Consider the following 24,631-nt stretch of genomic DNA (forward strand, 5'->3'; position numbering starts at 1 on the left):
GAGTTCCATTCCTTCTATTATCAATGATGATTCTCTTGGAGAAAGGTTTTCTTTTGATGTTTTAGATGATTCTAGCATATTGGAGGTTGACACTACAGTGGCAATTAATGAAGTTGGTCCACCTCAATGAACATGCTTGACTGAAGACAATGGAAATAGTTCACTTTCAGTGATTCCACCTGCTCATATGATGCAGAGACATCTTGAGTTAAAGGATTATTCTCAATCCCTTACATCTCCTAACTTATCTACTTTTAATTCTTTTTATACCATGAGATATTTGAATGACTTGTTATCGAGTGATGATTTAGGTATGTAAAAGAATTCATCCAAGGCAGTTACTGCAATAGATCAACTTGATATTGGTTCAACGCTTGGAAAAGTTGGATATTATAAAGCTAGCCACAAGGGACCTGAGCTGTCACTGGTTGAAAGCAAAAGGAATAATCTGGTCTCTCTTGAACTTTAACAACTAATTCCTTCTATTGTGCAACCATCTGTCATTGAACTAAAACCCCTTCCCCCTACTGTGAAGTGTGCTTTCCTAGAGTCTGGTGAGTGATTACCTGTCATTATTGCTAACTCCCTATCTAAGATTAAGGAAGAGAGACTCCTTGCTGTATTGAGAGAGCGTAAGAGGGCTATTGGGTGGACTTTAGCGGACATTCCTGGGATTAGTCCAGCCATTTGTACACATAGGATCTTGCTTAATGAAGGTTCCAAACCAGTGAGACAACCCCAGAAAAGACTAAACCCTCTTATCCTTGATGTGGTTAAGAAGGAAATCACCAAACTTTTGAGTGCTGGAATCATCTATCCCATATATGATAGCGAGTAGGTTAGTCTGGTGCATGTAGTGCCTAAAAAGAGTGGAGTTACTATGGTTAGAAATGATATGAATGAGCTTATTCCTACGAGAGTTTAGAATTCCTAGCGTGTGTGCATAGATTACAGAAAACTTAACGATGCCACACGAAAAGATCATTTCCCTTTTCCTTTCATAGACAAGATGCTTGAGAGACTTGCAGGAAAATCTTACTACTGTTTTTTAGATGGTTTTTCTAAGTACTTTCAAGTACCTATTGCACCAAAGGATCAAGATAAAACCACTTTCACATGTCCTTTTAGTACCTTCGCCTATCATAGGATGCCTTTTGGATTATGTGATGCTCCAGGGACTTTCCAGCATTGTATGATGGCTATATTATGTTATTTCTTAGAAGAATGTGTGGAAGTCTTTATGGATGATTTCACTGTTTTGGGTGTTTCTTTTGATGATTGTCTTGCTACTCTTGAAAAGTTTTGAAAAGATGCATTGAAAAGAATTTGATTTTAAACTTTGAAAAGTGTCATTTCATAGTCAATAAAGGGATAGTGCTAAGTCATTTGATTTCTAGAAAGGGAATTGAAGTTGATAAAGCTAAGATTGAGGTTATATCTCCTTTGCCTTATCGTGCTTGTGTTAAAGATATTAGATCATTTTTGGGTCACACAAGATTTTATAGGTGGTTTATAAAAGATTTCAGCAAGATTGCTTTACCTCTCTCAAAGCTTTTACAAAAAGATGTGAAATTTGATTTTGATTATTCTTGTAGAGTTGCTTTTAATAATTTAAAGTCTAAATTCATTTCTCCTCCTATTCTTATTGCCCCTAACTGGACTTTGCCCTTTGAGATTTCATGTGACGCTTTTAATTTTGCTGTAGGAGCTATGTTATGCCAGAAGGAGGAGAAGCTCTCAAGAGTCATTGTCCATGCTTCGAAAACATTTTAAATTAGTGAACAAAATTATTCCCAAACCATTTTGAGCAAGGATAACCCAATTTCCTTTTTTCAAGAAGCATTATCTCATATCTCCTTAAAATCCAAATTTTATCATTTGCTACCTTTTTAATTAATTCTTTCAATTTCAATTTCAAATTATTTTTCATTTTTTTCATAAAAGAAAATCCAAAAACATATTTAGAATTGTTTTTAATTTATTTGCAAAGGAGTTTTTAAATTTGAAAAACAAAAAAAAAACCCTTTTAATAGCAATTTTGATTTTTAGTTAATTTAGAACCTAGTTAATTTTTTTTTGCTCCAATAAGAGAAAGACTTTGGTATGCATCACTATATTGCATTCTAAATCAAATTTAATTTGACCCCAAAGCGACAATGAGGATCACATCCTCAAGCATACCATTGACAAAATTAGTCAAATCAGCAACGTTAACAAATTTACCACTTAAGTGAACCTCAACAAGTTCCTCAACATCCTTCTCTTGTAGATTTGGGGCATTCAGGTCAAAGACAACTGGTTTACCATCAATTGGTAAACCAATGATCATCAACACATCTTGGAGGCCAAAATATAGAGTATTTTGGCCAATATGGAAGGCCCCGATCTGAATATCATGCACCTCTACTGGTGTAGCAAGAAGGGGTTTCATATGAGCTATCTTGATGTCGTGTTCAAACATGTACTCAAATCTAGACACTCGACTAATTTGTCTTTGATTTTTTGCTTGAGGTTGACTGCACAATATTGAGAAACAAGCTCCCTCGGGGTTATCCAACTACCATTACCTAGAAATTGAATAAGTCATTACAGGATATATCAATAATCTATAATAATAATTCAACAATAACAACAACAATTTCAACATTTTAAACTTACTAGACACTCTTGAAGGACCCACTAGAGCATGTTCTTGTTGCTCTAAAGACATCTATTAGGAACAACGAGCATTATTTAGAAAGAAAATGCTCTTATTTAGGAATAATGAAAACAATGAGCATTATTTAGGAACAATGAGCTTTACCATTACCAGTAAATTAAAAACAAGCCAAGCATATGTTCAATTAGAAAGGAAATTTTCAATTCTACAAAACTGTATGAAGAAAATGCTCTTATTTAGGAAAACAATAAGCATTATTTAGGAACAATGAGCTTTACCAGTAAATTAAAAATAAGCCAAGCATATGTTCAATTAGAAAGAAAATTTTCAATTCTACAAAACTGTATAGAGAAAATGCTCTTATTTAGGAACATTGAAAACAATGAGCATTATTTAGGAACAATGATCTTTACCAGTAAATTAAAAACAAGCCAAGCATGTGTTCAGTTAGAAAGAAAATTTTCAATTCTACAAAACTATATGGCTCTACAATCACACATTCACAAAGAAAGAAAAAGCAGGCACACACATGATCAATGGACATAAAAATTGGATTTTATATATAAAAGAGAATATGCTTAGAAATAGATACAATCTCTGATATGATGACTTCTCTGTACAATAATAATTGAAAGTTTTTATTGATTATAGTCTATCCTAAAATCTCAAATATGCAAAACAACCAAAATATCAAAATACAAAAAAGGCTATAATCAATAAATCCATGTCTAAATTGAAATAAAAGTCTCAAACTCCCTAAGTAGCTAGTCCAATCTGTATTTAGATGATCAGCATTCCTGAAACTTACCATCATATGTAAAAGTTAGCTTTGTGAAGCCTATATCCAACAATGAAATACACAAGAAACTTACAGGAAAAAAGCGGTCATTCCTCATTTGCTGCACCATGCGAAGCCAGAGAAGAATCCATAAAACCACACCAAAACCTGATAAACACAAAAACACACAGCCAAGACAAAACTGAACCAAGACAACAACAAAAACACCAAACAAAAACCAATAACAGAAGCTAAAAAAATATGGTTAGAAATAGATACAATCTTTGAGACGATGACTTCTCTGTACAATAATAATCAAAAGTATACACACAGGCCAGAAAAAGTAACTCAACATATAAACCAAACTACATCAACCATAAAACTTAGCATGCATCAATAAGATGACTTCTCTCGCATATTGTGGAATTTGAGCAATATCAATATGCTTTTATAATGTAGGAGGACAATTACAGAGAATGAGAAACCATAGACGAGGAGCAAACAAAGACAGCAACTTAGCAAGTAAACACAAGGAGCAAACTGAAGTAGATTAGAGTTCTCTCATATATTCTGGAATTTAGGCAATATCAATCTTTTATAATCTAGGAGGACAATTACAGAGAATGAGAAACTGGAGATGAGGAGCAAACAAAGATAGCAACTTAGCAAAAAAAGACGAGGAGTAAACCAAATTAGATTAGAGCGAAAGAGGAAAAAGAAGAAAAAGGAACATGTGACTTTACGATTGTGACTGTAGGATCAGAGGAGCAATGTGTTGACGAGGGGAGGAGGAGGAGCCAAAGTCGATCTGCAAGTGCGGCTGAGTGCGGAGGAGAAGTGACGACCAAACGAGTAGGATTGCGAAATTGCAATGAGAGAAATTAGGTTAAGGATTCAGCGAAAGGGGAAAAAGAAGAAGAAAAAGGAACTTGAGAACTTTATGAGTAGGACTGTAGGAGTGGAGGAGCAATGTGTTGATGATGGGAGGAGGAGGAGTCAAAGCCGACCTGCAAGTGCAACTGAGTGGCGGAGGAGGAGTGATGACTGAATGAGAAGGATGGCGAAATTGCTATGAGAGAAATTAGGTTAGGGATTTAATGAAGGGGAAAAAAAAGAAGAAAAAAGAATCTATGAACTTTAAGAGTACGACTCTGGGAGTGGAGGACCAACGATGAGGTGAGGCGATGGGGGAAGGAGGAGCCAAAGCTGACCTACAACTAGACTGCGAGTGCAAGTGCGACTTGAGTGGCAGAGGAGGGACGACCGAACAAGGAGCAGGAATTAGGTTAGTGATTCATTCAAATTATAAAATTCAAATATAAAATTCAAATTACAAATTATAAAATTCAAATTACAATTATAATACTCCTCGGTCTTTAATTTAAGACCTATTTAATTATTTTTTATTAGATTAAAAAAATTTATATAAGTTAGTTAATTATTAAAAAAAGTCATTTTTTTAAATACCATAATATCCTTTCTCCATGTCCGACTTGGTTATGATTGAGAGAGTATCACTAAGGATAATTTAGAAAAAACTGGTCAATGTGATAAATAGGTCTTATATTTGGGACTAAGATCAATTCAACAATTAGGCCCTATTAAGAATTAGAGGGCTAATAAAATTTTCTAAAATTAGGATACAATCATAATAATTATAATTAAGCTAATTTACCTAACTTACTTAATCTACCCTAATTAGTTAAATGGATTTTATAATTAGGAAGGAATATAGTATTATTTATTTTTTTAACTCTAATTTTCATAATTATAAGGGATAATTAATCTTCGGATTTCATCTTATTTTTAATTGGATCCCTATAAATTTTTTTCTTTTTATCATATCATTTTACTTTCACATGTTTTTAATTAAACCCCTTCATTTGTTTTCTTTTTATCAGGTCCTTATAGTTTCACTTATTTTTTAATTATATCTTTTGTAGTTTTAAAAAAATTATTTATTAAGTTTATTCTTTAAAATTAATTTTTTTAAATTAATAATTATATAATTGGACAAAATAATTAATATAATTATGGAAAATGGCAAATAAAGACCCCCAATATGTGAAATTGAGATTTGGGACCCTTGAAAAATGACAAATAAAGACCCGATCCCATATTACAAATATGAAATCTCGATGAAGTGTCTGAAATGCCCCTCAACCAAATGACAAGTTTATTTTAACAAATGATAATTTCAATAGACCAAATCACAACTTAGTTGGGGTATGCCAAATGACAAGTTGACTATGGGAAATAACAAGTTCACTTTAGCAAATGACAATTTCAGTAAATCAAATCACAACTTGACTGAAGGACATTTCAGACATTTCATCAAGATTTCATATTTATAATATGGGACTAGTTCTTTATTTGCCATTTTTCAAATTGAGAATCCCAAATCGCAATTTCACATATTGGGAGGTCTTTATTTGCTTTTTTTTCTTTTTTAATTTTATATTTTATATGGGATTCTTTTTTACTTAAATATTTCGTATGGATTAAAATCTTTATTGTTATTTACTTTATTTTTGACTGGGTTTCATGCATTGTATAAAATCTGAGATAAGTGTCAATAACATCATTTCTTATTATTTGGATACAAGTATTAATATTGATAAAATGATGTCTTCTTTACCAATGGAGTTGACTCTAGCATAACAAACTAGTTTCTCACAATTTAGCAAATAAAAATCTGAATTCTTATTAAAAAAGATACCCTATTTAATACAAGATAATACTTATATTGTAAAGAGGAGAGGGAGAGGAGCCACTAATGAAAGAGAGAAATATAAATAGTTTATAATAATTTATTTAACTTTTATATTATAGTCTTTTGAAATTAGTTAATTGATTCTTATATTACAGTTAATCAACTTAATTAATTTTTTTTATCTTTCTAAAGTAATTATCTAATTCTTATATTAAGGACCAGATATAGTATTAAAATATAGTAACATATTAATATCAATTAAATCATAAAGTTTTTAATGGGAATCAAATTGTAACACAATATTCATTACTCTTTTTTTTTTTTACGAGCACATAAATATTTAATACATACAATTCTCTATACACATAGGCACACTTGTGACTCGCTCTCCCTCCCCCAACCTTAAGAGAGGATTTTTACCACTTGGCCCAAGAGTAATCATCTAATTTTTATATTAAGAATCGGATATAGTATTAAATATAGTAACATATTAGTATCAATTAAATCATAAAGTTCTTTATGGGAATCAAATTGTAACACAATGTTCAATACTTGTTTTTTGATCGGCATATAAATATTCAATACATACAATCCTCCACACACATAGGCACACTTGTGACTGGCTCCTCCACCCCCCCCCCAACTTAAGAGAGGGTTATTGCCACCTAACCCAAGAGAGTAGTATTATATAGGGAGAATTATAAGGAGGTCTTGAATTAGAAAAAAAAATACAAAATAAGTCCTATATGTTGTCATTCTCTATTCTAAAACTTGTCATTACAAGCTGCTTTAGTTGTTGTTGGAACCTTTTGGTAATTATTTTTCTTTCTTGAGACTTGATTGTAATAGGTATAAGGAAACCTTATGCAAGGCTAGTTAATATGATATTTTTTTTTCTAAAACATCCTAAGTATTATTTTAATTCCCTTTCTTTCTATCCGACATGATTATTATTGATGAAACAGCAATAGAGTTAATTTGAAAAATAATAATAATTATATGAAATAGGTTTTATATTTATAACCAACATTAATTTTTCTATTACCCTAAATTAAAGAGCAAAGAATTATAAACTAAGGTGGCGAAGGTCAAATAAATCCTTCACATGTCCTTTTAAGTTAAGAATTACTAAGTAATAATTACTACCTGTTATTCTTAATATAAAGCTAAATAGCTAATTAGTTAAATAAATTATTTATAATAAATGTATGTTGGTTTTTTTTTAATTGGAATTACCTTTTAATAGGTCTTACTATATATAATCAATAAAAATATTTTTTTGAAAAAATATAAATATTAAAAATGAAATGACTTAGAATCTTATGTATAAAATTAAAGGCAGGATTAATGTAGCATAAAATAATTTATATTCTTAAAAATTAAAAATCCATCACAATTTTTTTGCCGAATAAAATTTAGGAAACATAGCAAATAAAGACCCCTAAATATGTGAAATTACAATTTGAGACTCTCAATTTGGAAAATGACAAAATAAAGGCCCAGTCCCATATTGCAACTATGAAATCTTGGTGAAATGTTTGAAATACTCCTCAACTAAGTTGTGATTTGGTCTACTAAAGTTGTCATCCGCTAAAATGAACTTGTCATTTTTCAAAATCAACTTGTCATTTAGCATACCCTCAGTCAAGTTTTGATTTGGTCTACTGAAATTGTCATTCACTAAAACGAATTTGTCATTTTCCATAGTTAACTTGTCATTTGGCTGAGGGCATTTCAGACACTTTCCTGAGATTTCATATTTACAATATGAGACCGGGTTTTTATTTGCTATTTTTCAAATTGAGGGTTTTAAATAGTAATTTCATACATTAGGATGTCTTTATTTATTATTTTTCAAATAATAAAGCATTCATTTATAAATTATATAAATAATACATCAGCCGCATCCCACCCACCCACCTCATGTGAGTATGAGTAGCCCTGCCATTGTCCTAGCAACAACGTTACTCGTAACACTTAAGTGAGGTTTCGAATTCAAACCCAACATTAACATATTATATGTGCACGTTTAATTTATTTTATATATATATATATAATCTAGAATAATCATAAAGGGGCAAAATTACAACGATTTTCATATTGTGCGTCTTTCAAAAAGCCCAACCATAAAATGATTCTTTTGTCCATTTTCATATTTTTTATTGTATCCCCTTTTTTTTTTTACGCCAACAACATTTTTGTTGTTTCTAAGAGTCTGTTTGAATAACACTCTTCAAATATCAAATGTGCTTTTTGGAGAAATTTTGTGGGAACATTTGTGAAAAAGCAACTATTAGATTTTGGGCTTGGATCCGCCCTTGATGGGCCGGATTATTTGACCGAGTATAAAGAGAATATATCAGTCAAATATCCAAGTGATATTGTGATATGTTTGACTTGGTCAAACACCCTGAATCATATCCAATCGGTTACGATATAAATCCAATTAATTTATATTAAATTAATTAATTTATATTGTGTAGATTAAATATATATTAAGTATATATATTTATAATTAATTGTGATTGATTCTGGATTTAAATTCAAATATCATGATATTATGAGATAAGGATATATTATATCTTATCTCAGATTTTATCTGATGGGCTCAGTGGATATTTTTATGCTACCCAAAATATCCCTGACAAAAGCTATAAATAGAGGCTTCGCCCCCATCAGTTCAAATCACTCCAGTAGTAGAACTTTCCTACTATATCTCTCTCCCTCTCTCTTATTTCTTTCTTGCAAAGAGGTGCTCTACTGTGCACTTAAAAGCTTAGACTTTTATAGTCTAGCTTAAGCGTGAGCTAAGAAGATCCGACCGACCCAACCCGAGATCCGACCCGGTATGTTTTCGATCCAGTGTCTTTTTATTTCAACATTGGCATCAAAGCCGAGATGTTCTTGAGGCTTTCAATATATGTATGCATATATTATTCACGCTCATTTTTTCCGCTGCATCATAAATATGCCGGTATATCATTCGAATTTGATATGCTTGTGTTTTAAACTCAAATACACACTCTGTATATATATTTGAAGCTCGAAAACATTACCTGTAATGCCGTGGGGTTCAAAAACGTGATCTAAATCCATTTTCCCAAAAGCCCCAACATCGGCCGTACAATCATGTTTTTTGGGTCTTTAAAAATGATGTTATTTTAAAGAACATGAACCCATAGAGTTGTAGAGCACGAAAATACGAGTTTATAGACATCTAAAATGCATAAAACGAAGCTCAGAGGAGGAAGAAATCGAGGTTCGAAAATGGTGGGTCGCGACAAACCCGCCAGAGCTCCAGCCGGATCTGGGGCGACCCGGCTGGAGGTCAGGGACGACCTGACCAGCCCAAAACGGCGTCGTTTTGGGCTAGCCAGGACGTAGCGTTTCACTTAAAGTAAAACGCTGCGTTTCGGGTTTGTGGACCCAGACCCTCCCTGGAAGTCGGGTCAATAGACCGACCCGACCCCAAGAAAAAAAATTTTTTTTAAATTTTTTCCTTCTTAAATTTTAAAAAAAAATTAATTAATTTTTTCTGAAATTTTTTTTTGGACGCACCTTGTGGGCGCGTGGGGTCCACCTAGAGATCCTTTTGTCATAAAAAGCACATATATAAACTCCTTAAGACGTGAGGAATTAGCTAGAATAGGTCAGGTAATGGCGAGAGGCCGGAAAGGCTACACGCGTCGGTCCCGAGAGTGGGCCAAAGTCCTCCTTAATTTTTTTTTTTTTAAAAAAAGGGAATGCTTATTGAGGCACGTGAGGGCCTATTTTTGAGCCCTGTTTGACCTGAAATATTTCTAAAATCATGAACTATAAATTGATATATTATGTGCCTATTTTTTATGACTTTTTGGGTACGAAAAATAGCAAATAAATGCTTTGAATATTTATTTTTATATTTTTCTTAACTCCTTCTTTTTGGGTTTAGGAAATGGCCAACTCAAACTCAAATTCTAACCACTCTTTTGAAAAATATCCAACTTATTCTCCTCTTTCTGATGTTCCGAAATCTTCAAATTATTATGCTGAAGAAAGTAAAAATAAAAGAAAAGCGTCTCAATCACAAGTAAACTCTAATGTACCTGAGGGGAGTAGTGGTAAAAGGAAATGTGTTCCTGACCAACAAGAGGAAGAAGTCTGCAGACCCAATGACATAAATTTAACAGAACAAATAGCAGAAAAGCATGCTGATGAATACAAGCATCAAAAGTGCCTATTTTCAAAATTGAGTTATTATGCTAAACAAATTGTCAATGAGCAAGACACACTCTTTTTCTCAATCATTGCAATCCAATACAGAGAGGAACTGGCAAGGAGGGGACATATTTTTAGTGAAAGATTTTTTTTAAAAAAGTCTTTGTAGATGCTGGAAAGATGTTAAAGAGAGTTTGAGAGAACCCATGATAAAATATATCATGAACGAATGAGTTTTTTGTTCACATTTATTTTTCCTTTTTCATTTTATGTTTACTCTTGAGACTTTATTTTTGGATTATCCAAATTTTTGTAAACATTTATGCTTCGATAAATAAAGTTTTTTTATTTTAAATGCTTTATTTGAGTGGGAGTTTTCATGAGGAAAACTCAAATTGGGGATATGTTCAAGGAAAGTCAAAGATAAGAAAGGTAAGAGACTAACCAGGAGTAATGGGATGGGAGCCAACCTAGTTGTCTCTTGATCATGAAAATGGTGAGACTCTTACTCGGATGACCTATGACCTACTTGAATAACGTGTATGTTGCATACCGTACTAAAATGCATTGTTGTCTATATGATAGCACGATGTCTCAAAGAGGAATCAAGTCCATTATAGCTGACCTCGTAGGAGGTGACAAGCTGAAGGGAGACAATTACAGCATGTGGCGTCGTAAGATATCATATGTCCTCAAAGAACAAGAAGTCACTGATGTGTTGAGTACTTTTCTTCCAGAGCCTGAGGCGAATGCATCGCGAAGGGACCAGGACGGCTACGCGGCCTAGAAAAGAAGGGACACTATTGCCAGAATTACTATGCTAAGTGCCATGACTGACGATGTGTTGGTGCAATTGGAAACACACCCTTCAGCCTCTGCCATGTGGGCAGCACTGAAATCCGAATTTGATGGTACCTCTGCTGCAAGGCTTAGGAGACTCAGCATCAAACTTGACAATTTCAAGCTAGGTCCTAACACTCCCATAAGGCATCACCTAAGGGCAATGCAGAACTTAATCAGGGAGCTTAAGGAAGCCGAAGGCGCCTTATCTGATGAGCAACAGATTCAAGCTGTCATGAGATCTCTCCCACAAGTTGGGACACCATGAAGCACACCATTACTCACAACGAGAGTATAAAAACCTTTGCTGATGTAGCTCGCTACCTCCAACTGGAGGATGATCGAATGGAAAATGTGAAACCTATCAGTAAGGCATATTTAACTAAAGGAAAGGGAGGAGCAGCCTCCCAAAACCAGTCCAAGAGAAGCAAGGGCTCTCAAAATAAGAAAGGCGGCCCCTAAAGTAAAGAAGGGAAAGAGTTCCTTCAAGAAAGGCAAGAAACCTGCAAAGAAGTGGAACATAGCAACCATCAAATGCTATGCTTGCCAACAAAAGGGGCATTATGCCAAGGACTACCCTGAGCAGAAAAAGACTCAGGGGCCACAGACCACGTGAGCAAGGATTGTGGTAACTTCACAGAATTTCGTCGGTTACCAACAAGAAGCAGATGGCTTTATGTTGGGAACAACGCGAGAGTAGAAGTCAAAGGGATCGGTACTTGTGAGCTGACCTTGCATAGAGGAAGAACCCTAGTCCTACAAAACGTCCTCTACGGTCCGGAAATCTGACAAAATCTTGTGTCTGTTATTTCCTTAGTTAAATTTCATTTCAATGTCTTTTTTCATGATTTCATAGTAGACATTTCGTATGGGACCAACTTTTCAGTTTCTGGTTATGTTTCGGATGGTTTCTTTGTTTTAGAAAATTTCAATGATAATTTTTCTAGTCCTTGCTATGCACTTTCTTCCGATGTCAATTACGATATATGGCACGCTAGATTAGGACATATTAGTCAAGAACGCATGACCAAACTGGAAAAAGAGGGTTTGCTAGGGAACGTGTCCAAAAAGGAAATGTCTTTGTGTGAACATTGCCTTGCTGGCAAGAGCACAAGGAAACCTTTCAAAAAGGCAACCAGGGCTAACCATCCTCTTGAACTGGTACACTCTGATATTTGCGGACCAATGAGTGTTAGGCACATCACGAGCATGGTATTTTATTACCTTCATCGATGATTCTTCCCGATATGGCTATACTTACCTGATTTCCCACAAATCTGAGGCATTAGAGTGCTTTAGAAAATATCTCAATCTAGTGGAAAATCAGCTAGGTTCAAGAATCAAAGCCTTAAGAACTGACCGAGGTCGAGAATACCTCTCTGATCAGTTCAAGGAGCTCTGTGAAGAAAGGGGTATTGTTAGGCAACTAACAATCCCTGGCACTCCTCAACAAAACGGAGTTGCTGAAAGGAGAAATAGAACTCTCCTCGATATGGTTAGATCAATGATGGCACAAGCTAAGCTTCCAACCTCATATTGGGGAGATGCTCTTTTAACTGCCACATTCATACTTAACCGAGTGCATTCTAAATCAGTCACCACAACCCCTTATGAATCATGGACAAACCGCAAACCGGATCTAAGCATCCTAAGACCATGGGGATCAGCGGCCTACATTCGTGATTCTTCCCATAAGTATGACAAGCTATCTTCATAAGATACTCTGAGAACTCTAAAGGGTATGTCTTCATTGGTGAAAATGATGACGGCTCAGTGACTGAGATAGAGTCAAGGGACGCAACATTCATAGAAATCGAATATCCTAGCAGAGGGAGTATTGATCGAACAAGCCGTCTTTATGAGGATGATGGCAATGAGGTACAACAAAGTGTTCCTCAGACTACTGATCCGAGTGGGAGGGTTGAACCATTTTCACAACAAGGTTTAACCTAGTCACAGGAAGAAAGTCCTACAACAACCCCACTTAGGAGAAGTAACAGAGACAAAACTCCTAAGAGACGATTCTCAATTGAAGGAGCAACCTTCATCGTTAGTCCAGAAAACGATGAAGAAGACCCTATAAGTGTTAAAAAAGCACTAACAGGACCTGCTAAGGAAAAATGGCAGAAAGCCTTACAAGAGGAAATGGATTCCATGGAATCCAACCAAGTATGGGAATTAGTTGATCTACCACCTAGCCGAAAGGCAATTGGGAGCAAGTGGGTTCTCAAGTACAAACATAAGGCTGATGGATCAATTGATAAACCCAAAGCAAGGTTAGTTGCCAAAGGGTATACACAACGGGAAGGAGTGGATTACGCAGACACCTTCTCACCTGTTGTACATTTCAACTCAATACGACTGATACTGGCTTTAGTAGCAAGTTTAGACTTAGAGTTACATCAGATGGATGTAAAAACCGCTTTCTTGAATGGAGAACTAGATGAAGAAATCTATATGGAATAGCCTGAGGGCTTCATACAGAAAGGGAACGAACAAAAGATTTGTAAACTCTTGAGATCCATTTATGGACTCAAGCAATCATCTAGGCAGTGGTACTTAAGGTTCCACAAAGCTATAAGCTCCTATGACTTTGAAATGATCAAGGAAGATCACTGCGTTTATATCAAGTGGTTTGGAGACAACTTTGTCATTCTATCCCTCTATGTCGACGACATACTACTAGCTGGTACCAATCTGAAACTAATAAAGATGATCAAAGAGTGGTTATCCTTGAACTTCGAGATGAAAGACATGGGCGAAGCAGAATATATCTTAGGCGTTAAGATAAAAAGAGATCGTTCTAGAAAATTGCTGTCATTGTCACAAAAGGCATACATAGCAAAGATTCTTGAGCGTTTTAATATGAGAGACTGCAATCCTATGGATACCCCTGTGGTTAAGGGACATAACCTAAGCGAGGAAATGCGCCCTACAAAACAATGCGATATAGAACGCATGAAGAGAGTCCCATACTCAAGTGCTATTGGTAGCCTAATGTACGCCATGTTGTGTACCAGGCCAGACATATGCTTCGCTGTCGGACTTGTGAGCCGATTCCAATCCAATCCAGGAGTCAAACATTGGGAAGCTGTAAAGAGGATTATGAGATATCTAAAAGGAACCATGGACTATGAGCTATGCTATCAAGGAAATGGCCTTCGTGCAGAGGGTTATTCCGATGCTGATTAGGCAGGAGACCTGGACGAGCGACACTTGACGTCAGGCTATGCTTTCCTACTGAATAATGAAGCAATCTCCTGGAGCAGCAAGAAACAAACGTGTGTGTCTCTTTCATCCATGGAAGCAGAATATGTAGCTTGTCCTGCAACTGTCCAAGAAGCTGTGTGGCTCAAAAGATTCTTAATACGATTGGGAATCCATGATGGGAGTGAGGGACCAACTCTGATTCACTGCGATAGTCAAGCAGCAATAGCCTATGCAAAGGACCCTAAGTACCACAATCGTACTAAGCATATAGACATAAAATATCACTTTGTAAGGGATATGATCGCTAAGAAACAAGTGACAGTTCAATACTTGTCCACTCATAAGATGTTGGCAGATCCCCTAACCAAGCCTATAGCTAGAGATCCTTTCGTTAAGCATGTAAAGGCCTTGGGCATGCGTAGAGCATGATATATTGAACTCCTTTTTCTTTTTGATCCTTTTTTTTTGTTCAAATACGCAGGCACAAGGCATGTTGTACTGAACTTTTTGTTTCCTCTTACTTAGTAATTCAATGCATTTTATCCAGTTCAAAGAAATTTTTCTTGTATATACATTTGTGTATTTATACATGCATAGGCACGAGGTATGCAATACAAATATGTCGTACAGGTCACAAGGTTGGCTCACTCACACGAGCAACCGCCTCGCTATGTTCTCATGGGATATAGAAGGTTTGACAACAGATGATCACCATGAGATGGTAGAGAAGAATCACTACACAAATGTCACCTCAGCTAGACTGAGATGAGGCCCATAAAAGTTTGGGCTGAATCATGGATAATGTGTCGTCCATGAGACCTGTAGCCAGACAAGGAACTCTTCACTAGTAAGACGTCATATATGGTTGTGATGAAAGAGCTCCTGATTCAAATGTTGGAGTGCATTTGGAACTTAAGTCTGTACGGTGCTATTAAAACCAAAAGCGACATACTCCACTTGGTGGATTGAGCACCGTAGCATGCAATTCATACTGCATGAGCTCACTCAAATCCGCAACATGGGACGTAGATGGAAGATCCCTGATCCATTACGGTGTGAGTCCCAGAAAGGAAATAAACCTTTCATAATGCCCTTAAGACTTAGACAACATCACAAGGTTTTGGTTTAGTGGCAGCTACTCTAGCCTAAACCCCATGGTCAAGAATGATGCGATCTAACGGGTCAAGACTGAGAAAGCGACTATGCCAAATCTAAATGATGAATAGTCAGAAGGAAGATTTATCCTGAAATACACATCTACGTTGGTGTCTGTGACATGTCCCTTGCAGGTTGAACAGAATAACTAAGCAAGTGTGGATACCATACATATAGGAAGGCAATCTGAGTAAACAAAATAACTCGAGAGGGATTAGATATGCCACAAGTAAAGTGTATGAATAAAACTCGGGCATTCGAGGCAACAAGCATACAATTTGCAGGTACACCAAGGGTGTTCTTGTGTGCTGGTCCTGCATAAAGGATTCCTAGTGCACAAGCGCCCGAATTGATGACGTCATGCCCACGCGGTCACGGCAGACACCTAGTATGAAGCAATGAAAGATTTAGCTATCGCACGATGGGCAGCCCATCAAGTGCGAGTGGGAGATGTTAGATTTTGGCCTTGGATCCGCCCTTGATGGGCCGGATTATTTGACCGGGTATAAAGAGAATATATCAGTCAAATATCCAAGCGATATTGTGATATGTTTGACTTGGTCAAACACCCTGAATCATATCCAATCGGTTACGATATAAATCTAATTAATTTATATTAAATTAATTAATTTATATTGTGTAGATTAAATATATATTAAGTATATATATTTATAATTAATTGTGATTGATTCTGGATTTAAATTCAAATATCATGATATTATGAGATAAGGATATATTATATCTTATCTCAAATTTTATCTGATGGGCTCAGTGGATATTTTTATGCTACCCAAAATATCCCTGACAAAAGCTATAAATAGAGGCTTTCCCCCATCAGTTCAAATCACTCCAGTAGTAGAACTTTCCTACTATATCTCTCTCCCTCTCTCTTATTTCTTTCTTGCAAAGAGGTGCTCTACTATGCACTTAAAAGCTTAGACTTTTATAGTCTAGCTTAAACGTGAGCTAAGAAGATCCGACCTGACCCGACCCGAGATCCGACCCGGTATGTTTTCGATCCAGTGTCTTTTTATTTCAACAGCAACAAATTAAAGCTGTTGACAACAGTCCTTTTAAAATTGAAAAAAAAAAAAAGAAAGTAAAAACAAGAACACTATAAATCACCCACAATATATCAAAATTAAACAAGCGTAGTAAGTCTCTAAGCAAATTGAAATGTTTTCGCCTTTTGTTTGATTATGTTGTTGTATTAATAAAAGTTCCATCTAAATCATCCATCAAAATATGGGCCATGCAACTCCGATCCTTTTAACAATTTTTTTTTTTTGCCAGAACTCTAACAAATTTATTTCTTAGGTTGTTTCCTTTTATTTATATATAAATATATATTCTTTCAATCATTTTCCGATACTTTTCAAGTATTTTACGTATTAAAAATAAATAAATAAGATTTTTGAGAAACTTCTTAATTAATCTTACATTACTACATTTTAAACATAGTATCTCTTTCATGTATCACGTGTAAAAACTAGCTAGTTTAAAAAAAAAATACGAAATGCATTATCTATATTTAACTTTGGCAAATAAAAACTCGAGCGTGTGGAGTTGAAATGTAAAGTTTTGGCATTTTCCCTTCCCTTTTCATTAACTTTTTTGGCGAAATCACATTGCAGTTGCATCCACAAAAGATGAGGAAGTGAATGAAAATAAATTATGCGTATGTGCACATTCTTTTTCTTTTTTTAAAAAAAATCGGCCCAATTTTTCCTTTTGTGAGGGATTCAATTAAAAATTTAAAATAGATTCAGATAATGAGAGGGAAAATTTTATCTAGGAGAGATAATTCTTTTTAAAAAAATTAATTTTATAAAAACAAACAAATGAATAACTCATTGATATATCATCATATATATAGTTTCTCTTAAGTTTGTTCTTGTCCGTGCTCACTCTCCTTTTTTCTTGCATGTGCAGATTTCGTAATATTTAAATCAGATTTAAATAGATTATATATGTTTAATAGTATTTTATGCAAATATTATTGAGATGTTAAAATTCAACAAATAAACTTAAATATTAATGGGGAGGGAAAGTGAAAGAGGAAGGGGGGGGGGGAAGGACGACGACGACGAAGAGTTTAATTTGATTGGAATCACTTGAGTGAATTTTCATTGTCAAGTGACATATATAGAATGGAAATTGAAATTGACATGTGAGGTGTAAAAAAAGCAGCAAATGTTGACAAGTATATTGAATACTTTGGAGACTTGGTAGGGCTTTTCTTTATGGCTCGTTTGTCCCGGAGAGGTCGAATTGAATCATGATGACACACTTGTCATAAAATATATCACTTCTGATCCTAATTATAAAATATCATTTGTAGACGATAATAAGATGTTATAATTAGGACTGGAGGTAGTATTAAAGTGTTGAAAGCACAAAAAAAAAATTAGATGCTAAATATACATGAAAAATAAAACCAAGATGACATTAGTTTATTTTTATACGTTATCTCTGATCCTAATTATAAGATCTCGTTTGTAGATTACAAACGAGGTCTTATAATTAGGACCGAAAATAGTACTCCTCCGGTCCTTAATGTAAGACCCATTTAACTAATTTGATTATATTAAGGAATTTAGGTAAATTAGTTAATTATAAGAAAAATAACACATTTTTCCTAAAACACCATAATTATCTATATTAATACCCCTTTCTATCTTCTACTTGATTATGGTTGAGAGAGTATCCATAGGGGTAATTTAGAAAAAAATGATAAATATGATAAATGGGTCTTATATTTAGGACCAAAATTAACTCAAGAATTGAGTCCTATATTAAGGACCGGAGGAGTATTATTTATAGTACATCATGACTCTAAGCCATAAAGAAGATAAAAGATTATAGCGTCAAATGTAACTGAAAAATTAAAATCACAATGGATGCACTAGGAAAATAATATCAAGAGATTGAATGTATTATAAATAATATTAAAATACTATATGTACTTAAAAAATATATCAGAATGTTGGATCTTACTGTTAGTCCGCGTATAATAGACATCAATCACCACTTCATTAATTTGTGTCTTCCAAAAGACAACCTATTCTCTTCATTATTGCCTAATAATTCCTGTTCAATTTTATGGTTCATATTTCACACTACGTGCTCACTTTTACACCCTCAAACTCTCCCACATTTCTGCATATATACTGCTAGGTAGTTGTTATAAGGATTTCTAACATTTTTAATGTAACATGTTTTATTTGAAAAATTAATTTTTTTACATCATATTCTCTTAACTAACTAAATAACTTCTTAACAAATTAATCAAACCTCTCTCACTAATAATAACTTGTCAATGACAATTTCAATATTTTATAAGAAATAGTTAATTTTAATTATTTTTTTAATGTATATAAAGTCATAGTTGTTTATAAACAGAAACCAATAGAATAGTAATGAACAGTACATTGTTGAACAATAATGAAGTAAATGTACGAGTCAATCAAAAGGGATTGGCAGGGGCACACGTGAAAAGCTGTGAACCAGGATAGGCAACAATCTTAATCGACGGGCCCTCGGAATGAAATATTCCTCAGAACATTAATATTTGGATCCTGAAAAATAATCGGATGATGATTATATTAGATATCAAAAAATTCAAAAATTTTGTTGGAAAAAGAACAGTAGATATCTAATATAGACAGTATAAATTTACAAGTGAGACTCATTTATGCATGGCTGGAAATCAACATTTATAACTCATCTTTCAATAATTTTTTTTAGATTTAAAATGTAATGAAATCAAATTTTTGGAACCTAATATTGTCATTCTCCTGTTTCCATCTCACATGATCAAATCTTCTCAAGAAAATAAAATATGATTTCAAGGGATTCAAAATATGTAATTCACGCATTGCTCCCAATACGAGAAGGATCAGGATGCTTCATCTTAATTTACTTGGAAATAATTATGATAATGTGAGAGGTTGGAATCTAAAAAATTAAACTATGCATATTCTTAATTATTATTAATTCATCCTATAGGGTTAACAATTAAGGTGGCTCAAATGAGGAGTTAAACACATAATTTATTCAATAATATATAATTAAGCATATATTAATAACATGAAATATGGCTGTTCTTATAAGTAGATGGTTCCTTTCCCTGTGCAAGCAATGAAGGGAGGATACGTGCGATAATTCCTTCAGTTCAACGAATATTATTTATTTGAATAAAGTATTTAATTTTAGCCCATGACACGGATGTCATCTTCAACATTAATTTGTGATTTTTTTTTTAAATTTCTGACTGAATAAATTTTCTAGAGACTATATGCGGTTAATGAGTTTAATATTGGAAAATATTTAGCTAAAATCTCCCTTGTAATTTGATAGACGTAACATTTCAACTAATAAAACTGGTGACATTAGTGATTGGTACAACCTCTTTAAAAAACTCAAGGATATAATTAGATTCTCATATATAAAAGTCACTCAATAAAATCAAATTCAAAAATTTAATGTGAGTTTATAAGCAAGTTAACACAATTTTGTAAGCATAAAAATAGTAAACTTAGTCAGTAAACTCGTAAGTTCAGTAAAATTTATTGTTAGCATAAATTTAAGAGTAAGTCAACACGATTTTGTAAACTAAAAACATCAAACTCAGAAAATCAACTTGCGGGTTTGATAACAATAGGTACAATCTCTTGAGAAAAACTTAAGGAAATAATTAGACCCTTAATAACCGTTATATGATTAGGTTTCAAGATTGTTCTTAATCATACATTTAATTCTTTTCTAAATGCTCACATTAAAATTAAACGGGATAAATTTATTATCAATTCCCGAAGTAAGAAGATACTATTTTTGTATCCAAAAAAAAAAAAAAGAAGATACCATTTATGTGGGTGTAGGGGGAAAAAACATAGATCGTCCAGCTGCATAAATATTTATGCCCAAAGAGACAATAGTAACATTTATATCTATATATAAATATATATATGTATATATAATATAGACAAGAACAATAATTAATTAATTATAATAATAAAAATCACAGAGGCTTTTATGTGATTGCGTCTTACACAAAAATCTGCACCGTTCATGTGCATGCGACCCTTCGGTGCGTGCTCTATTTATTCATTCCCACATCCCTCTTTGCTACTTGCAACACTCCTTCCTCTTCATTACACCCCCAAGCAATAATTTAAGACCTTTAAACTTCTCTCTTTCGTATCAACACTTCAACAATGGCCATCTCAAAGGTTAGTTCTCTTCCTTATTTCATTAAGATTGGCTTTTTTCTCATTATTTTCTTCATCAGTATTTCTCAGCTGTTCGATCTCACCATGCACACCCATCAGAAATAATTTAGTAAAGGTGATGATATATTGTACGAGTTGAATATGCAGAACAAGTTCGAAGAAGAAGAAGAAGCAGCAGAAGTGTTCATTGTTGATGGAAGTGTTGATTGGCGAGGTCGACCAGCTGTGAGAGCTAACTCTGGAACCTGGATTGCTGGAATTATCATACTCTGTAAGCTCCATCGATCTCCAAACAAAATTCATATTAATTACTCATCTTTTGTCTATATATGATCTGATATCACAATAGCTTGACGAATTCATGTGATTATCTAGATAATGGAAGACTCGGATTCCCTTTCACAAGGACAAGTTTTTCTGTCCTCCGGAAGATCATTTTCGCTTGTTCATGCACACACACAAAAAAAAAAACGGTAAATGATAAAGGAGGATCATTTAATTATTGTGTATCCATGTTAAACTTCGGAATCCATTTCACTTTTCAGATCCGCACGCATCATATATAGATATCTTAATTACTGCTGTCGTACGCGTGTAAACAAAGTTTGAGTCTTGTTCAGCAGAAACGTATTAATTCTACCTAAATATAACCTATCAGATTTAGGAGTAATAAGAGGAAAACCAGCTAGCTTTTCGTTCTGACCTTCAAATGAACAAGCGCTTTGGTCATGTGATCGATCGGTCCCAGATAAGAAGAAAACGACAACTTTAATGCAGTGTCATGTATGTTACGTTCTGGTTCCGAAAATACCGACCAATTGTTTCAGCTTTTAACTTGTTGCATGCTTGGGTGTTAGCCCATATATAGGTCTTTCTAGAGAAATCAAGAAGGTTAAGCCACTTGGATTCTCTCTCTAAATAAACCTGGAATATCATTTTGGCTGTGACTGAGTCCCTAGAATCACTTCCAAATGAAACGACAGGCTGCCAGAAACTACGGGAACTGGGAAGGGAGTGATAACAAGGAAGCAACTGCCATGCACCTGAAAGAAATACGAGCATGACACGTAGTCAGTACAGGGACTTGACGTAAGTGGGTAGTTGCCACGTGTCAGAAGCTTAGATGCATGATAAGCAGATACTAGAATACCTGTATTTTCTCTCGACCGCTTGGAAAATTAAAGCAGCTGATCGCTCAGGTTGATAAGCGATAAATGCTTTCTGCTATACATACATACGAACACACACATAAAGAATAGATATAAACAGTTTAAGGAAAACAAGATTGTCACAATCTCACGAACTACAAGGTAAGATGCCTGCCAGAAACAGCACATGTGCGGAAGTGACGAAATATAGAATAGATACCAATTTTTTTGCCCCAAACATATCTTAGAGAACCTGAATGATTTAGCCAAGCATTTGATTGATTTTATTTATTAGCCTCATGGTTTCTTGTGTTTTCACGACGATCATAAGTTCTTAACCGAATCTGTCGCCTTGGGAAGAAATTATTTTTCCGTTTTCGTCTTGCTATATAAGGGGAGAGAAAAAAGACGCTGACACTGCTTGTTTCTGCATTTTGGTGGTGACGTAAAATAGTGAACCAAGGTCTGGCTACGCTAGCATTCTTTGGGGTTGGAGTGAACCTCGTACTGCTCCTGACAAGAGTTTTAGACCAAACTAATGCTGATGCTGCAAACAACGTAAGCAGGTGGACTGGAACTGTTTACCTCTTCTCTCTCGTGGGTGCATTTCTCAGTGATTCTTATTGGGGAAGATATAAAGCCTGTACTGTTTTTCAAGTCATCTTTGCAATGGTAAGTAATCACTAATCATTTCATTTATCCTGAAATTCTCACAAAGACAAGATTTAGCTAGCGCGTAATCAAAGTCTTCTGTACATATGTACCTTGTGACAGGGTTTGGGATCCTTGTCGCTGTCAACATACCTGTTCTTAATCAGACCAAAAGGTTGTGGGAAAGAGTCAATTCAATGTTGGGAACATTCAAGGTTGGAGATTGCCATGTTCTATATCTCAATCTATCTCATTGCTCTAGGATATGGAGGGTATCAACCAAATATAGCAACATTTGGGGCTGATCAGTTCGATGGAGGGCACTCTAAAGAGCGAAACTCAAAGGTAGCTTTCTTCAGTTACTTCTATCTGGCATTGAACCTAGGTTCTCTGATCTCCAACACAATTCTCGGATACTTTGAGGATGGAGGTTTGTGGGATGTCGGGTTCTGGGTTTCTACCGGCGCTGCTTTTGCAGCGTTAGTGTTGTTTCTGGTGGGGACTCCAAGGTACAGGAACTTCCAGCTCAGAGGAAATCCTTTCTCCAGATTCTGCCAAGTTCTTGTTGCTGCATCACTGAAGTGCAGAGTTAAAGTACCACCAAATGGGGAGGGTTTGTGTGGCATGGAGGACAAGGATTCTAATCAAACTGGCCATAGAAAGATTCTCCATACCGAAGGCTTCAGGTAAGTACTGGTTTAAAATTAAGGAAAAAGTCTACTTCCACTTAAATATGATATGAATTTAATGCAATGGAACTATTGAATAAGTGTGTTTGGAAACTAGTAGGTATTTGTCAAAATTACACCAAAGCAATGTGAGAGTAGCCTTCTCTCGAAAGTTGCAAAAGCTCGTTTTTAGTGAGTTTCCAAACATTAAGCGATAAATGGTGACATTCTTTACATGTAAATTAAGAGGTTATTGCAAGGTAAGAAAAAAGGGTAGGTAAATGAAACGTTTCCTCCAATTAAATGAATATAAAGGCATCGGCTTTAAGGTTAGGGTTTGATTTTGACGCATTTTGCCATAATCTGTTTGTAGATGCTTGGATAAGGCAGCAGTTGTATCATCAAGAGACCTGGAAGACAAGATCAATGGAGCAGTTTACAGCCGCTGGCGTGTTTGCCCCATTATTCAAGTAGAAGAAGTGAAATGCGTAATAAGACTAATTCCAGTATGGCTTTGCACTATTATGTACTCAGTTGTTTTCACACAAATGGCTTCTCTCTTCGTGGAGCAAGGCGCCGCCATGAAAACCACCATCTTCAATTTCAGAATACCACCAGCAAGCATGTCAAGCTTTGATATCCTCAGTGTTGCCTTCGTCATCTTCCTCTACCGACGAGTCATCAATCCATTTCTCCGGAGACTCAAACAATTCCGTTCCAAGGGACTCACCGAGCTCGATAGAATGGGGATTGGCCTTGTCATAGCAGTAATGGCAATGGTTTCAGCTGGTATAGTAGAATGTTATAGGCTCAAGTATGCAGAACAAGGCTTCACAAGCTCATTAAGCATCTTCTGGCAAGTTCCTCAGTATGCAATGATAGGAGCTTCTGAGGTTTTCATGTACGTGGGGCAATTGGAATTCTTCAATGCTCAAACCCCAGATGGATTAAAGAGCTTTGGGAGTGCACTGTGCATGACATCAATGTCACTTGGGAACTATGTGAGTAATTTAATTGTCAGCATAGTTATGAGCATAACTTCTGATAACGACAAGCCAGGATGGATCCCTGGAAATCTAAACAAAGGTCATCTAGATAGATTTTATTTCCTTTTAGCTATATTGGCAACCTTAGATTTGGTCGTTTATATTGCTTGTGCAAAGTGGTACAGTTGTGTACATTTGCAAGGCAAATCTGAAGAGAATGATGAAACTGGCACCCTCCAAGTGTAATTTTCAAATGGACATTTAAAGTTAACAGTAATAACAATCTTGGAAGTAGATTGTGTATAAGCAGACTTTGAAAGGGTCCCTTTTTCTTTTAGGCAAAGAGTTAAATGTGTGACTGCAATTTCAATTTGTCAATTCAGCAATAACTTGAA

General features: G+C 34.9%; 1 protein-coding gene across 1 annotated transcript; it reads left to right on the forward strand.

Annotated features, from left to right (window-relative positions):
• The first annotated feature begins 4,621 nt into the window (after positions 1-4,621).
• LOC114729982 (protein NRT1/ PTR FAMILY 7.3) lies at positions 4,622-24,612 on the forward strand. Its single transcript, XM_028917002.1, has 5 exons — positions 4,622-4,722; positions 20,894-21,054; positions 22,386-22,603; positions 22,706-23,268; positions 23,624-24,612. The coding sequence occupies exons 1-5, from the start codon at positions 4,622-4,624 to the stop codon at positions 24,480-24,482; spliced, it is 1,902 nt and encodes a 633-aa protein (XP_028772835.1). The 3' UTR covers positions 24,483-24,612.
• Positions 24,613-24,631: the final 19 nt, after the last annotated feature.

The sequence above is a fragment of the Neltuma alba genome, unplaced genomic scaffold (genome assembly GCF_004799145.2).
Source record: "Neltuma alba isolate B1F8T4 unplaced genomic scaffold, ASM479914v2 tig00012697_pilon, whole genome shotgun sequence".
NCBI classification, from domain to species: domain Eukaryota; kingdom Viridiplantae; phylum Streptophyta; class Magnoliopsida; order Fabales; family Fabaceae; genus Neltuma; species Neltuma alba.

Excerpts from the sequence above, each read along its gene's own strand:
- LOC114729982 (XM_028917002.1), top strand. The coding sequence starts at position 4,622 with ATGGGGGAAGGAGGAGCCAAAGCTGACCTACAACTAGACTGCGAGTGC. Across the intron at positions 22,604-22,705 it reads TTCAAGTCATCTTTGCAATG|GGTTTGGGATCCTTGTCGCT; the intron begins GTAAGTAATCAC and ends ACCTTGTGACAG. Across the intron at positions 23,269-23,623 it reads CTCCATACCGAAGGCTTCAG|ATGCTTGGATAAGGCAGCAG; the intron begins GTAAGTACTGGT and ends ATCTGTTTGTAG.